Below are 16,623 nucleotides of genomic sequence, written 5' to 3' on the forward strand. Positions count from 1 at the left end.
TGCCCTCTGCTATGGGAGGTGCTTCCTGTGTCCAGAAGTCCAGCCCAATGGGTGGACACAGCAAGCTAGGTATTTATGCCATAATTCTCTGTGCCACTATAAGAGGTGTTCAAGAGGGGATTGGATGTGGCACTTGGTGCCATGGTCTAGTCATGAGGTCTGTGGTGACAGGTTGGACTTGATGATCTTTGAGGGCTCTTCCAACCTTAGTGATACTGTGATGATCCAGCGTGGGGTCTGGCACTTCCTCTTTCTTCCCTCTCCGCCACCCGGTAACCTGGGGGAGATGTCTCCCAGCCTTGGGCCTGGCTAGGGCCAAGGCCAGGGGAGATGGGCAGTCTCAGATCTGGCCAGCTGAGGCTAGCCTAGCAGTGGGGTGGGAGGGGAGGGGAAGAAGGAACCCTGAGGGTCTTGGGTGTACCCTCAGGTGGGGATGGGATGTTTCTGGGTCTGCTTTGGAATCTCTTTTGTCACTGCACTTCTGGCTTTCTGTACACACTCACTGCTTTCCATTTAAACTTTCCACCACTTTGGCAATCCGTTTGTCTGAGTCGTTATTTCTGCCCCTGGTGGGGAGGGGGTCTGCTTCAACCTGCCACACTTGGCCAAAAGGAAACCCAACTGCTATCCACATCATTATGAATCTCCTTATAAAGACAAGTCTGGGTCGATGTGAACATTTTCTCTGGTGATTAGAAGCGTTCACTGGGTTTATTTCCTTTGGTTTGTTTCTCCTGTATTTTGTTTTCTGATTCTATGTGGTTAGGTTGAAATTCAGAAGAATTACACAACGTGGTTACTGCCACGAGGAGTTGGAATGTATGGAACCTAGTACAAGGACTTACAACTACAGTCTGGTCCTGCTGAGGCATGGCTGTGGTTGTCTGGCTTTGTGCTAAACACACCTGAATGAATAGTTATGGAATCACAGAATGGTTTGGGGTGGAAGGGACCAACCCCCACCTGGCTCCAGCCCCTCTCAAATGGGCAGGGACGCCTCCCACCAGCCCAGGTTTCCCAAGACTTCATCCAACCTGGCCTTGAACACCTCCAGGGAGGGGTCATCCACAGCCTCCCTGGGCAACCTGTTCCAATGTCTCCCCATGCTCACTGGAATGAATTCCTTCCTTATCTCCAGTCTCTCTGCTAAATACAGCTCTAATTCTGCCTCGTCTGGGCTTTGTAAGGCTGCCTTGTTGGAGTTTTTCCCTGAGCTTCACCCGAGTTCTGCAGAGGAGTTGGTAAGCTCAGCAGCATTTAGTGACAGGTTATGTTTGGAAACAGCAGTGGTTGGCTACAGTCTGAAGTAATTACTGCTTCATTAAGCACAAATGACCTTATTGCTGCTGTAAAGCCTAAATTTTAGGCTTGATTTGGTTCTCATTTTGTGATTGTTTGAGGTTTTTTCCCCTCCTGAACTGGCAGAGACGGGAATCCTTTGCAAGCTAAGTGTGTTCCTTGAACTCCACCCGCCTTAAAACTCTGGGTTAGGGCTGCTGAGAGTTGGAGCTTGTGCTGAATGTTCCTGTCTGCTGGTGTAATTATTCACATATATTTATATTTTTTTTCCCCTTGTGGTATTGAAATAATTAATCTCTGCAGGTAGACATCATCAAAAGACTCCTATCTCTGAGTGATTAACTGGGAATGCTGCTCTGCTCTGCTCTGCTCTCCGGGGCCGGGGTGAAAAATTACTCATTTTCAGCTTTGTAAATAGGCAATAATAAGAAAATTTATTTCCAAAATGGTTTATGGAGGCGTTGAACTTTCCTGTCTGCACCTAGGCTTCCAAGGGGCATAAATCATGGGGGAGGAAATTTTTCAGCAGTGGAGCTGCTGGCTGGGGAAGAATGAGATTTATTGTGTGGATTTCCTCTCGATTTGTTTAATTATGTCCTTTGGAAGTCTGTCTTCTTTCTTGCCATCCTGCTTCTTCTTTTCAGCCCATTGAAATCCCACAGATGGTTATCTGCAGGCTGTCTTTAACGCTCACAGAAGTTTTTGCTTTGGCTCTTGAAGTTTTATCTTGTCTGAAGTAAGATTTACTGCGTAACTTCTGTTCCTTTCTGTGGGAGATACTAAAGTTTAGCATAATAACGTCACAGAGCAGTTTGGGTTGGAAGGGAACTCAGCATCTAGTTTCAGCCTCCCTGCCACAAGCAGGGACACCTCCTACTTGACCAGGTTGCTCAGAGCCTCATTCAACCTGGCTTTGAACACTTCCAGGCTTGGAGCCTGCACAACTTCTTTGAGCAAACTCGTCAGCTTCATGAGGAATAATTTTGTCCTAATGTGTAATTAAATTGAGCTGCTTCCAGTTTGAATTCTGTTGCTACATGAAGAAAAAAATCCCCTCCAAGCTGTTCTCTGGAGTAGACATGTCTAATGGCAGTAGACAGGAGGGGCTGTAGAGATAGAATCACAGAATCAATAAGGTTGGAAGAGACCTCAAAGATCATCAAGTCCAACCTGTCACCACAGACCTCATGACTAAACCATGGCACCAAGTGCCACGTCCAATCCCCTCTTGAACACCTCCAGGGATGGGGACTCCACCACCTCCCTGGGCAGCACATTCGAATGGCTAACAACTCTCTGTGAAGAACTCCCTCCTCACCTTGAGCCTAAACTTCCCCTGGCACAGCCTGAGACTGTGTCCTCTTGTTCTGGTGCTGGCTGCCTGGGAGAAGAGACCAACCCACACCTGGCTACAACCTCCTTTCAGGTAGGTGTAGACAGCAAGAAGGTCTCCTCTGAGCCTCCTCTTCTCCAGGCTAAGCAACCCCAGCTCCCTCAGCCTCTCCTCACAGGGCTGTGCTCAAGGCCTCTCCCCAGCCTTGTTGCCCTTCTCTCGACACCTTCAAGTGTCTCAATGTCCTTCCTAAACTGAGGGGCCCAGAACTGGGGACACAGTATTCAAGGTGTGGCCTAACCAGTTCAGAGTCCAGGGGCACAATGACCTCCCTGCTCCTGCTGGCCACACTATTCTTGATGCAGGCCAGGATGCCATTGGCCTTCTTGGCCACCTGGGCACACTGCTGGCTCATGTTTAGGCAGCTGTCAACCAGCACCCCCAGGTCCCTTTCTGTTTGGCTGCTTTACAGCCACTCTGACCCCAGCCTGTAGCACTGCCTGGGGTTGTTGTGGCCAAAGTGCAGTACCTGGCACTTGGACTTGTTAAATGCCATCCTGTTGGACTCTGCCTTCTGTCCAGCCTGTCAAGGTCCCTCTGGAGAGCCCTCCTACCCTCTAACAGCGATCTGTTAGATCACCTGCTCCCAACTTGTTTGGTTTCTTCTCCCTCGTATCAGATGAGAAAGTGAGAGGCAAGCCTCAGCTTGAGCTGGGGGAGATTTAGGTCGGATGTTAGGCAAAATTTCTTTGCTGCAAAAGTGGTCAGGGATTGGAACAGGCTGCCCAGGGAGGGAGTGGAATCGTTGTCCCTGGAGGCATTCAAGGAATGTGCAGACATGGCACTTTGGGACAAGGTTTAATGGGCATGATGGTCTCAGGTTGATGGTTGGACTCAGTGAGAGAGGTTTCTTCCAACTCAAACGCCACTGTGGTTCTGTGGTCTTTGGCAGGATGGAAAGCTGACTGAAAAGGAGATAACTTCTCTCCTAACTTTCAGAAAGAGAGAGTGGCAGGGGATTTTTTCCCAGTGTCCTTTCTAAAATCATGTATATTGCATAAAAGAAGATGGAGGTAAGATGGCAACCTGCATATTAGGTTCCTGAAGGTCTCTGCACATCTCCAGCTGCTGCTTTTGGATGCAAGACACTAGCTTTTGACTTGTACGGTAAGGGCATGCAATTGTCATTCTGGTGTTTACTGCTCCTTCAGTTTTACAACTGTCTCCTTTGTTATCACTTAATGATGTGCTTTACACTGCTGGAGCCTTTTTATGTTAGACATCATTTATCTGCACCCTGTCAGGGCCCTGATCCAGCTGCTGTCAGTGGAACAGAGCAAATAGCTATTGCCCAGCAGAGCTGCTGGCTGAATTCAGAGCAAACCAAACATTCCTGTTCTGCTGAAAGTCAGTGCAGCTCTCAGCATCCTTTAGATGGGAGCACTTGAGCAGGTCTACACCTTCCTCAAATCCAGGAACCTTATGAGGTCTTGCATCTAAGAGGGAAGGACCCCCTGCACTAGTACAGGTGAGGGGTTGACCTGCTGGAAAGCAGCTCTGCAGAGAAGGACCTGGGAGTGCTTGTGAACAAGTTCCCCTTGAGCTAGCAATGTGCCCTCCTGACCAAGAATCCAGCTGAAGCAGTTGTATGATTCTGGGATGAATTGTCTAAACTCTTTTCTTTGGTGCTGTCCTGGCTGTGTGTGCCCAGGCTGGGCTGAGGCCTCGCTGAGGGAAGGCCAAGCTGCCCTGGGCTGGGTGCAGCTGGTTCCAGATGCTTCCAGCCAGTTCCACGGTGCCAGCACACAGCACACAGCTCCTCATCACCAGGGAGACCAACTGAAGGGGAAATGGCAGTGAGGAGTGAGGGTAAATGGTGAGGAGGAGACGAGCTGGGAGTGAGGGAGTGGAGCTGAGCCTCAGGGTAAGGGAGTGGGATGGGGCAGGCTGCTGACTGCATCTTCATTTGTCACCATCCACATGGATTTGTCATTGGCAGCACATTGAATGGTAAAGTCTGTTGTGCACGTGAGGCTGAGCAGCAGGTGATCAACCTGTCTTGGCTCTCAAGCATCTTCATCTGATTTTAGCAGAGCACTGGAACACCACTCTGGGGCCCAGGGAGGTGGTTGATACTCCATCCCTGGAGATACTCCAGGTGAGGCTAGACAGGGCTCTGGGCAACCTGATTCAGTGAAGGATGTCCCTGCTGACTGCAGGGAGAGAGGACTGGATGAGCTTTGGAGGTCCCTTCCAACCCAGACCACTCTATGGATCTGTGATTCTATGACTTTCCTTCCCTGTGCTTGTAAGGAAGGTGAGAGGGCACCTGGGTGGGTGGCTGGTGGCTGGCCAGTGGCAGCCCACTGTCAGTGGCAGGGGAAAAAACCTACAAACCCTGCTGTAAATATGCAAAACTGCTTTGGAATTGCTAATTGTTCCAGGTTGCTTTGATCTCTCTCCTTACAAAAGCAAGAGAAAGCTCCTCCTCCCCTACACCTGCACCTTGGAGCTGGGGTTGCTTAGCCTGGAAAAGAGGAGGCTTAGGGGAGACCTTACTGCTCTCTCCAACTCCCTGAAGGGAGGTTGCAGCCAGGTGGGAGTTGGTCTCTTCTCCCAGGCAAGCAACACCAGAACAAGAGGACACAGTCTCAAGCTGTGTCAGGAGAGGTTTAGTCTGGATGTTAGGAAGAATTTCTTCATAGAGTGATTTGCCATCGGAATGTGCTGCCCAGGGAGATGGTGGAGGTGTTTAAGAAGAGACTGGATGGGGTGCTTGGTGCCATGGTTTAGTTGATCAGATGGTGTTGGGTGATAGGTTGGACTTGATGATCTCAAAGGTCTCTTCCAACCTGGTTAATTCTGCTCTGCCCTGCTCTGCCCTGCTCTGCCCTGCTCTGCCCTGCTCTGCCCTGCTCTGCCCTGCTCTGCCCTGCTCTGCCCTGCTCTGCCCTGCTCTGCCCTGCTCTGCCCTGCTCTGCCCTGCTCTGCCCTGCTCTGCCCTGCTCTGCCCTGCTCCTATTCTATTCTATTCTATTCTATTCTATTCTATTCTATTCTATTCTATTCTATTCTATTCTATTCTATTCTATTCTATTCCTTTTCCACCATGGTCTGTGGTAGTTGGCTCTGATTTTACACTGTCAGGCAAGGCTTGTGTTTCCAAAATCATTTCCTCTCCTGAATTCCTGAAAGGCTGCTGCTGCATTACAGGTACAAGGCAGATACTCTCTGCAGGGTAATTATCTCACAATTAGTAGGCACAAGGGAAGAGTCAACTTCCTACACCCACAAGTGCCACATCTCCTATCATTACTGATTGTAAACAAGTCAAGTTGGTAGCAAAACATAGATGTATGTAGTGAATAAGTACTGTAAATTAACCCCCACCTGTTTCACTGGGGGGAAAAAGGCCTGGAATTGATTTTGTTGTTGCTGTTGTTGTTGTTTCAAAGATGCAGTATGCTCAGCCCTGAAAATTTCTCCAAGAGCTGTCAGTCATTAAATAATTAGCAGCTCTCTAAATAACAAGACCAGAAACTATGACTATAGGAGGAAATGAGCTGTTAATGATTCTGGTTTAGTGTGAACTACAAAATGAGAGAGTGAAACAGCATCCACATTTGCAGTAAGTGTTTGAATGCCTTGTGGTCCTTTTTCATAGAATCATAGACTCAACAAGGTTGGAAAAGACCTCAGAGATTATCAAGTCCAACCTCTCACCCAACACCTCCTGACAACTAAGCCACATTTTCAAGTACCACATCCACCACCTCCCTGGGCAGCACATCCCAATGGCCAATTCCTCTTTCTGGGAAGAACTTTCTCCTCACCTCCAGCCTAAACCTCCCCTGGCACAGCTTGAGACTGTGTCCTCTTGTTCTGGTGCTGGTTGCCTGGGAGAAGAGACCAACCCCCACCTGTTTGGAGCCTCCTTTTTGCTGCATTTTGAAGCATTTCAATCCTTTGTAGAGCCTGTAAGTTTAAAGATGTTCAACAGCCTGATGTACAATTTGGAGGAAAGAGGGGTCAGTGGGTCTCTGTGAATTCAAAGGCCAAAACTTTGGGTACTCCAGTACCTGAAAGGGGCCTACAGGAAAGCTGGGGAAGGACTTTTCACAAGGGCTTTGTGCCCGTTTGAGGCGGTGCCTTTAACAAAGGGATACTGTGGCTGAAGGTTTGTAAACGAAAGATGGATCTAAACTAATTTCATTGGTGGAGAGGCAGAAGCACTGCCTTAAGTTCGATTCCCAGTGGGACTAGTCTCAGTCTTGCTTTGTCCCCTTGCAGCTCACAGCTTTCTGGGCTTTCAGCCAGGCTTGACCTTGAAACTGATAAACTGCAAGGCCTGTATTAACTGCTTTCCAATTAACAACTGCTTTTTTTTCTCCTCTCTTTCTAACCCTCTCTGGGGAAAAGGGGAGAGAAGGGGGAGCAGGGGTGGGGAACCCCCCTCAGCAGAGGAGGGAACTCTCATTTCTGTGCTACTTTGTTGTATATTTCTGCATATATTGTAAATACTGTACATTCTGTACATAAACCTGCACTTTCCTATATTGCTTTGTAAATATACAGCACCCACTCCTTTGCTAATCCAGCTGTGAGGTTTTTTTTTCCCTTTCAACTTTCTTTCCCTCTACTCACAGGGCGGGGAAAGGGCCCGGCCTTTTCCCCAACCCTACGACAGACTTGTAGTGCTAGGTCATGGGGCAACAGCTTTGATCTGGAAGGGAGGAGGTTTAGACTGGAGATTAGAGTGAAATTCTTTACAGTGAGGGTGAGGAGACACTGGAACAGGTTGCCCAGCGTGGTTGTGGATGCCCCCTCCCTGGAGGTATTGAAGGCCAGATTGGATGGAGCCTTGAGCAACCTGGTAGGCTGAACAGGAGCCTGCAGTGTGCCCAGGCAGCCAAGAGGGCCAATGGCATCCTGGCCTGCATCAGGAACAGTGTGGCCAGCAGGAGCAGGGAGGTCATTCTGCCCCTGGACACTGCACTGGTTAGGCCACACCTTGAGTCCTGTGTCCAGTTCTGGGCTCCTCAGTTTAGGAAGTTTAGGAAGGAGGTTGACTTGCTGGAACGAGTCCAGAGAAGGGCAACAAAGTTGGTCAGAAGTTTGGAACACAGCCCTGTGAGGAGAGGCTGAGGGAGCTGGGGTTCTTTAGCCTGGAGAAGAGGAGGCTCAGGGATGACCTCATTGCTCTCTACAACTACCTGAAGGGAGGCTGTAGCCAGGCAGAGGTTGGTCTCTTCTCCCAGGCAGCCAGCACCAGAACAAGAGGACACAGTCTCAGGCTGTGCCAGGGGAGGTTCAGGTTGGATGTTTGGAAGAAGTTCTACACAGAGAGAGTGATTGCCCATTGGAATGGGCTGCCTGGGGAGGTGGTGGAGTCACCATCACTGGAGGTGTTCAGGAGGAGACTTGATGGGGTGCTTGGTGCCATGGGTTAGTTGTTTAGGTGGTGTTGGATGATAGGTTGGATGCGACGACCTTGAAGGTCTCTTCCAACCTGGTTTATTTTATATTGCTTCTGTATTGGTCCTAGTGTGAGGTGTCCCTGCCCATGGCAGGCCATTTGGAACAAGATGATCTTTAAGGTGCTTTCCAAGTTGTGCTGTCTCTGCTGAGAGCAGCAGCAGGAAGCATGGCTGGGAGCACTGCTGAATGCCTGTGGAATCCGGAACTGTGGGTTTGCTTCTTTCTCTCTTCTGAGTGGGTTGCTCACAAAGTTTCCTGAATTTCAACAGTCAGAAATGCTGACTTCCAAGAAGTCAGTTGGACTGCTGTCCTTCATCTCAATGAGTCTTGATTTCCTGCTATTTACCCACCCTAGGATAATTAGAAATGGATTCATCTGCAAAATATCATTTTATGAGGATTCAATTGCTGCCAGCAAAATATTGAAGGAACAGCTTCATCCCTGGCTTTGCTGGAAGCCACAAAGCTCTCTGAGTATATTTGCATGGAATAATATTTATTTGCTGCTGTTCACATTGTCATGAAGACAGTGGTAAGGAAAGGCTGCCTCATTTTGCAGCTTAGCTTCATTTTCCTTCCTGAATCTGCAAAAGGAGATTTACTCTTATTTTAATTTGTTTTTCATCCATGTGTATTTACCTTATGAATTATTAGACTCAGAGAATTGTCAGGCTTGGAAGGGACCTCAAGGATCAGCCAGTTCCAACCTCCCTGCCATGGGCAGGGACACCTCACACTACAGCAGGTTGCTCACAGCCACATCCAGCCTGGCTGCAAACACCTCCAGGCATGAGGCTTCCACCACCTCCCTGGGCAGCCTGTGCCAGGCTCTCACCACCCTCCTGGGGAACAACTTCTTCCTCACATCTAATCTCAGTCTCCCCACTTCTCCTTTTGCTCCACCCCCCCCAGTCCTATACCTCCCTGACACCCTCAAAAGTCCCTCCCCAGCTTTCTTGTAGCTCCCTGCAGACCCTGGAAGGCCACAATTAGGTCTCCTTGGAGCCTTCTCTTCTCCAGACTGAACAACCCCAACTCCCTCAGGCTGTCCTCACAGCAGAGCAGCTCCAGCTCTCTGCTGATCCTCATGGCCCTCCTCTAGACACCTTCCAGCACCTCCAGATCCTTCCTGTGCTAGGGGCTCCAGAACTGGCCCCAGAGCTGCAGCTGTGGTCTCAGCAGAGTGGAGCAGAGGGGCAGAATCCCCTCCCTGGCCCTGCTGGCCACACTTCTCTTGCTGCAGCCCATGCTTGGCTCTCTGGGCTGAAAGTGCTCACTGCTGGCTCATGTTGAGCTTCTCCTCCCCCAGCACTCCCAAGTCCTTTCCTTCAGGGCTGCTCTCCAGCCAGTCCCTGCCCAGCCTGTGTTGGTGCCTGGCATTGCTGATACAGGCTGGGCAGCGACTGGCAGTCTCCTGGGTTCAGGACTTGTTTTTCACCTTCATCTCTCGTTTTCAAACAAATGTCTCTCTGTCCTGCTGCAGACAATCTGTGGAATAAAAATGGAACTTGTTTTCACTCTTTCTGTGACACTTTGCATTGGTTAGAGACTGAGTACATTGTGTCTATGCAGTTGCTTGTGCATGAGGCTCCAGGCCAGGTAAAGGGCAGGAGGAAATGTCAGCCTTGCATTACAGAGCAGGGCTATGGGAAAAACCCAACATGTCACAAACAGTTGTTTCTTCTATACCTGAAGGTTCTGATGGGTATCTGTCTCTTTTCTTGCAGTTAACTCCAGTTGGAACAACCATCTTCACAGGATTTTCTGGAAACAATGGTGCTATTGACATTGATGATGGGCCCAATGGACAGATAGAGTATGTCATCCAGTACAACCCTAACGACAAGGTCAGTCTGGTTTGCCTGTTCTTTTTCACTTGCTTTTGGTGTCTGTATGCACACCCACACCCCTTAAAGCAGCAAATGAAGGAGAGGTTGCTGGTGGCATTCCTGCTGTAGCATATTCTTTGACTTAAAGGGAATTTGCACAGACATGGTTTCGTGGGAAAACACAACTTTAGTTTAACCACAGAATCACACAATGGGTTGGGTTGGAAGGGCCCTTCAAGATCATCCAGTTCCAACCCCCCCTGCCATGGGCAGGGACACCTCCCACCAGCCCAGGTTGCTCAAGGCCTCATCCAGCCTGGCCTTGAACACCTCTGTGGAGGGGGGCAGCCACTACCTCCCTGGGCAACCTGTTTCAGTGTCTCACCACCCTTACTCTAAAGAACTTCTTCCTTATCTCCAGTCTAAATCTCCCCTCTTCCAGCTCAAACCCATTCCTCCTCACCCTATCCCAATAAGCCCTTGTCAGAAGTCCCTGCCCAGGTACAAAGATATTGCAGTTTAATCTTCAGTTTGGAAAGCATGAAGATTAAAAGGTGGGGTTTTGTTCAGTTTCATTAGAGGGATAGGCACCCAAGCTCTGATTCAGTGTGTGCTGTTTCAGCTGTACACCTCAAAGGCCCCACTCCTGCTTCCACTGCAGTCAGCAGTGGTTTAAATATTTACTGAACTACAATCAGTGCTGTCACCTCCTAGGAGTCATGACAGTATCAAGGAATAGTTCAGCATGAACTAATTCTATCAGACCATACTTTTTTACTTTTCATAGGGGTAAGTGAGTTTTGCAGAGCTGTGTGCTGAGGCATAGTATTTACTCACTACATCTTCACATGTGGAGGACACAGAACAGCTTCTTGGGAAACTCGGCAGCACCTGAGCTCAAACTCTTTTCAGAGGAGCACTGTTTGGCAGAGAAGCAATCTCCTTTTGACAGAAGTAGAATTATGATGTTACATTTCAGGGAGAGAGGGGATCTTTTCATAGGATCATAGCATCTGGAATGGGCTGGGCTGCAAGGGACCTCCAATGCTCATCCAGTCCAACTCCCCCTGCAATCAGCAGGGACATCCTCAACTAAATCAGGCTGCCCAGGGCCTCATTGAGCTTCACCTTGAATATCTCCAGGGATGGGGCCTCAATCACCTCCCTGGGCAACCTGTTGCAGTGTTGCAGCAGCCTCATGGTGCAGAACTTGTTCCTAACATCCAATCTGAATGTGCTCTGCTCTAGTTTGAAGCTGTTTTCCCTCATCCTACCACTGCAGGCCTTTGTAAGTAGTCTGTCTCCATCCTTCTCGTAGCCCCCTTCAGGTACTGCCAGGCTGCTATTAGGCGTCCCTGGAGCCTCCACTTCTCCAGGCTGAACACCCCCAGCTCCCTCAGCCTGTCCCTGTAGCAGAGCTGCTCCAACCCCCTGATCATTTTCATGGCCTCCTCTGGACCCTCCCCATCAGGTCCATGTCCTTCCTGTATTGAGGGCTCCAGCACACAGCACTGCAGGGAAGGTCTCCCCAGAGCAGAGCAAAGTGGCAGAATCTCCTCTCTGGATCTGCTGGCAGCACTGCTTGGATGCAGCCCAGGCTGTGCCTGGTGGTATTTATTTGGAATGATTCAGTTTGTGAAGATGTGTGCAGTGGTTTCTTAGAGCTTCACTGAGGAAACACCTCCTCCAGGAAACTCCTGATCTCCCCAGAGGCTTCAAAGTGGTTGCTTTATTTTCCTTTTAGGCATTTTTAGCATACATTAACTGTTGTTGCTGTGCTGAAACCAAATGCAAACCCAACCCCCTTGAAATATTGTTTCTGTTAGAATAGATTGTGTCACAGTGAAATGTAAGAGCTGGGTTGGGTTTAATCTATTGTTAAAGCAGAGCATTGCATTGCTCAAAGGCACCCTGGAAAATCATTCTGAAAACATTTTCTACAGGCACTTTAGCCTCAAGTTAGGCAGAGAGGTTCCTCTAACCACCAGCAGAAGCTCATTATAGCATGCTTAAATAAACCACTAATAAAAGCACATTCTAGCCTGCTTAAGTAGGTTGTTCTGGTGTTTTGCCACAGGAAGAATTAGAATCCTCTTCCCAGAATCTCAGAACGTTAGGGGCTGGAAGGGACCCTGAAAGTTCATCCAGTCCAACCCCCTGCCAGAGCAGGGTCACCCAGGAATGCTTCCAGAAGGGCTTTCAGTGTCTCCAGAGAAGGAGACTCCACAACCTCCCTGGGCAGCCTGCTCCAGGGCTCTGTCACTCTCACAGTGTTCCTCATGTTCACATGAGACCTTCTATGTCCCTGCTTGTGCCCATTGCCCATCAGGCATCTGAGAAGAGCTTGGCTCTGGCCTCCTGACACTTGTCTCTCACATATTTATAAACATTACTGTCACCCCTCAGGCTCTTCTTCTCCAAGCTGAAGAGCCCCCAGCTCCCTCAGCCTGTCCTCAGCAGGGAGATGTTCCACTCCCTTCTGCTCTGTGCTGGGCTCTCTCAGGCAGTTCCTTGAGGTTGTTTCTGAGCTGAGGGCCCCAGAACTGGACATAGTATTCCAGATGAGGCCTCACCAGGGCAGAGTAGAGGGGCAGGAGAGCCTTTCTTAACCTACTCACCACACCCCTTTGAATCCACCCCAGGATGCTATTGGCCTTTTTGGCCAGAGGAGCACATTGCTGGCTCATGGGCATCCTTCTGTCCCCCAGGTCCCTCTCCACTGTGCTGCTCTTCAACAGGTCAGCTCCCAACCTATACTGCTCCATGGGGTTGTTCTTTCCCAGATGCCAGACTCTACCCTTGCTGGATTCCATTTCATTGCTCCCTGCCCAGCTCTCAGCCTGTCCAGGTCTGGCTGAATGGGCTGAGGGGCTGTCAGCCACTGCTCTTAGTTTTGTGTCATCAGCAAACTTTTCTTTTCCTGTCTTACTCTGTGCCACTCACTTACTGACAGTGAAGCACAGCAAAGGATTCCCCTTGTTGGAACAACTGCTTTGGAGTCATTACTTGCTTTGTTGCAGCTTTGCCTTACTCTTTTGTATCCTAGATTAAATAAATTCAGTCTGTGATTGAAAGTGGTAGTCTGTGTGCACAGGCTCAGGGAATTCTCTGTGTGCAGGTTAGTTATTGTGGAGTTCTAATGGAAAAGGCCTGGAGAACTTCAGCATCCCTAGCAGTTCTGGCATGCCCTCCACTAGAGCATCTCACCCACAGCAGGATTTACCTTTGAAGCATGCTTAATTTTGCCACTTTAACTTTTGCAGGCTTCCAACAGGACCTTTGATATTCCTCTGACTCTGTCTGGAGCAGTAGTCCTACGGGAGCGACTGAATTATGAGGAGAAGACTCGGTACTTCGTCATTGTTCAAGCCAATGTAAGTGTCCAGCTCTCCTCAGGGGCCATTGGTGCCACTGCTCCAAGAAGGACAGCAAGAAGGTCACCCCTGAGCCTCCTCTTCTCCAGGCTGAGCAACCCCAGCTCCCTCAGCCTCTCCTCACAGGGCTGTGTTCCAAACCCCTCAACAACTTTGTTGCCCTTCTCTGGACACATTCAAGAGCCTTAATGTCCTTCTTAAACTGAGGAGCCCAGAACTGGACACAGGACTCAAGATGTGGCCTGACCAGTGCAGTGTACAGGGGCAGAATGACCTCCCTGCTCCTGCTGGCCACACTGTTCTTGATGCAGGCCAGGATGCCATTGGCCCTCTTGGCTGCCTGGGCACACTGCAGGCTCATGTTCAGCCTACCATCGACCAGCACCCCGAGGTCCCTCTCTGCCTGGCTGCTCTCAGCCACTCTGACTCCAGCCTGCAGCACTGCCTGGGGTTGTTGTGGCCAATGTGCAGAACCTGGCACTTGGATGTGTTCAATCTCCTGCCCTTGGACTCTGCCCATCTGCCCAGCCTGGCCAGGTCCCTCTGCAGAGCCTCTCTACCCTCCAGCAGATCAACTCCTGCCCCCAGCTTGGTGTCGTCAGCAAATTTACTGATGATGGACTCAATGCCCTCATCCAGATCATCAATGAAGATGTTAAAGAGCACAGGGCCCAGCACTGATCCCTGGGGCACACCACTGGTGCCTGGCTGCCAGCTGGCTGTGGCACCATTCACCACCACTCTCTGGGCTCAGCCTCCAGCCAGTTCCTCACCCAGCTCAGAGTGCTGCTGTCCAAGCCAGGGGCTGACAGCTTGGCCAGGAGTTTGCTGTGGGGGAGAGTGTCAGTGGTCAAAGGAGGACATCTTTGTCCCTGCTTGTGGTACCCTGATTAATGCAACCCAGCATCTTGTTGGCTTTCTTTGCCACTGCAGCACACTGTTCACTCATGCTGAGCCTTTTTTCCACCAAGACCCCCCAGCCCCTCCCCACAGTGCTGCTCTCCATCTGAGAGTGCCTCCCAGTCTGAGCTGCTTTCCTGTGGTATGTGTTCCCAGGTGCAGGACCCTGAAACATCTTATTTGGGATTTATCTGGGTCATTGAAAGCTCAGACATATTATGGCTGGGTAACCCCCCCCCCACACCTTGCTCAGTGCTTGTAAAAAGACAACATTTACCTTATTGGCATGAGGGACAAGCAGCAAATCTGCAGTACAGCCCAAGCAGAAAGGTGCATTCTGGTGTGACTAAGTGTTCCTTCTCTACCAAATCTGGTGATGCTAATTTGATCTCAGATGAGTTTAATGGAGGCAATTTAGCTGTATCCTTCAGGCTTGAAATGCATTTTTCTGTGGAGGTGATTTTTCTTTCAAGTCATACTGGAAGTGTATGTGGAGGTCTTTACAGAATGGATAATGCACACTGAGAAGGAAAGGGATGCTTAAACTATCTGACAGATCTGTCCTCCCAGGAGACTTTTGGTGCCCTGCAGGGCTCTGAGAGGTTTGCTTTTTCTTTTTGCTCCTGGTTTTTTTTTTTTGTCCTTCTGACAATAGCCCAAATGAAAACTTTTCCTCTGTTGTTTTACCTCTGTGGTGATTCTGCTTCATTTGTGGGAAGATGAGAGTGCTCTGCAGCAACTTCAGATGGCTCACTCCTCAGCTCACACGTTTATATTGCTGATATTCTCCAGTTCTCTATCAGGAAGATGACATTTTACAACCCACTTTCTGATCTTGTGGCATGTTCAGCATTCCCCCAGCAGAAAGAGGCTCTTTGCACTGGGATACAGCTCATGGTGCTTCCTGGCTGCTAGAACAAGTGGTTTTGCTTGGAGAATGTAACTGGCTGCTCTCCTGAACAGCAATCTGGGAAGGTTCAGAACTAGTCCAGTTCTGGGCTCTTCAGTTTAAGAAAGATGTTGAGCTGCTGGAAGGTGTCCAGAGAAGGACAACAAAGCTGGGGAGGGGTCTGGAGCACAGCCCTGTGAGGAGAGGCTGAGGGAGCTGGGGTTGCTTAGCCTGGAGAAGAGGAGGCTCAGGGGAGACCTCATTGCTCTCTCCAACTCCCTGAAAGGAGGCTGTAGCCAGGTGGGGGTTGGTCTCTTCTGCCAGGCAACCAGCACCAGAACAAGAGGACACAGTCTCAAGCTGTGCCAGAGGAGGTTCAGGATGGAGGTTAGGAAGAAATTCTACACAGAGAGATTGCCCATTGGGATGTGCTACCCAGGCAAGTGGTGGAGCCACCATCACTGGAGGTGTTTAAAATAAGACTGGCTGAGGCACTTGGTGCCATGGTTTAGTTGATCAGATGGTGTTGGGTGACAGGTTGGACTTGATGAGCTCCAAGGTCTTTTCCAACCTGGTTAATTCTGTATCTGGTTTGTCTTGTGGTTTTAGCAATAGCTTTTTCCATAGATCACTATGTATTCACAGTTCTTCTCCTTTGATGTCTGAACTGTGTTCTGGACCCTTCACCAACTTGGTTGCCCTACTGTGGACATACTCCAGCACCTGAATGTTCCTGGAGTCACAGGCCCAAAGCTGAACCCAGTATTCAAGGAGTGGCCTCACCAGTGATGAGCACAGGAAGGAAATCACTGCCCTGGTCCTGCTGGCCACACTACTGCTGATCCAGGCCAGGATGCTCTTTGGCCTTGTCAGCCACCTGAGCACGTGCTGCCTGATATTTTCTTGTCTGTTGACCATGATACATTGCAAAGAACCTTTCCTACAGCACAGAGGCTGTTTTGGGAAGCCATGTTGCAGCTGTTTTACTCTGGACAGAAGTGTTCTTTGGCCTCTTGAAAGACAAGCAGGGTCACTGCCCCTGCAGGCACCTCGGCTTTCCACGTGGAGTACACCTTGGAGATCTTAGAGCAATCTCCTCACCGTCTTTTGGTTGAGTATTGCATTCCAGGGCCTCTCCACTGGCAGCTAGGGAAAGCAGCAGTTGGTGCTCAGGCTGTGCTTTCCTGGGAGCATCACCAAATGTCACTCCTTCACTTCACAGGACCGAGCCCAAAACCTGCACGAGCGAAGGACGAGCACAACCACCCTGACAGTGGATGTGCTTGATGGGGACGACCTGGGACCCATGTTTCTTCCCTGTGTCCTGGTGAACAACACTCGTGACTGCAGGCCTCTCACCTACCAAGCCAGCTTGCCAGAGCTGACTGATCCTGTAAGTCCTCTGGGGGGGTTGTGAGGCTTTTTGCAAGTTCTCTGTTTGTTTTGCAAGCTAATGCCAGCTTCTTCTGTGGGCACAGTTGAGAACTGTCACCACCCAGGTCACCGCTGCTTTGTGGCATG

At 49.8% G+C, this 16,623-nt stretch overlaps 1 protein-coding gene across 1 annotated transcript in view; it reads left to right on the top strand.

The window, feature by feature from the left end:
* The window catches only part of PCDH15 (protocadherin related 15), a 365,652-nt gene that overhangs the window by 167,344 nt on the left and 181,685 nt on the right, over nt 1-16,623 (top strand). The window contains exons 6-8 of the mRNA XM_068140381.1: nt 9,838-9,957; nt 13,203-13,313; nt 16,325-16,495. Coding sequence (XP_067996482.1) covers nt 9,838-9,957; nt 13,203-13,313; nt 16,325-16,495 — 402 coding nt within the window. The remainder of the gene's footprint in view (nt 1-9,837; nt 9,958-13,202; nt 13,314-16,324; nt 16,496-16,623) is intronic.

The sequence above is a fragment of the Melanerpes formicivorus genome, unplaced genomic scaffold (genome assembly GCF_026170545.1).
Source record: "Melanerpes formicivorus ecotype bairdi unplaced genomic scaffold, bMelFor1.0.p_v2 SCAF_6, whole genome shotgun sequence".
Classification (NCBI taxonomy): Eukaryota; Metazoa; Chordata; class Aves; order Piciformes; family Picidae; genus Melanerpes; species Melanerpes formicivorus.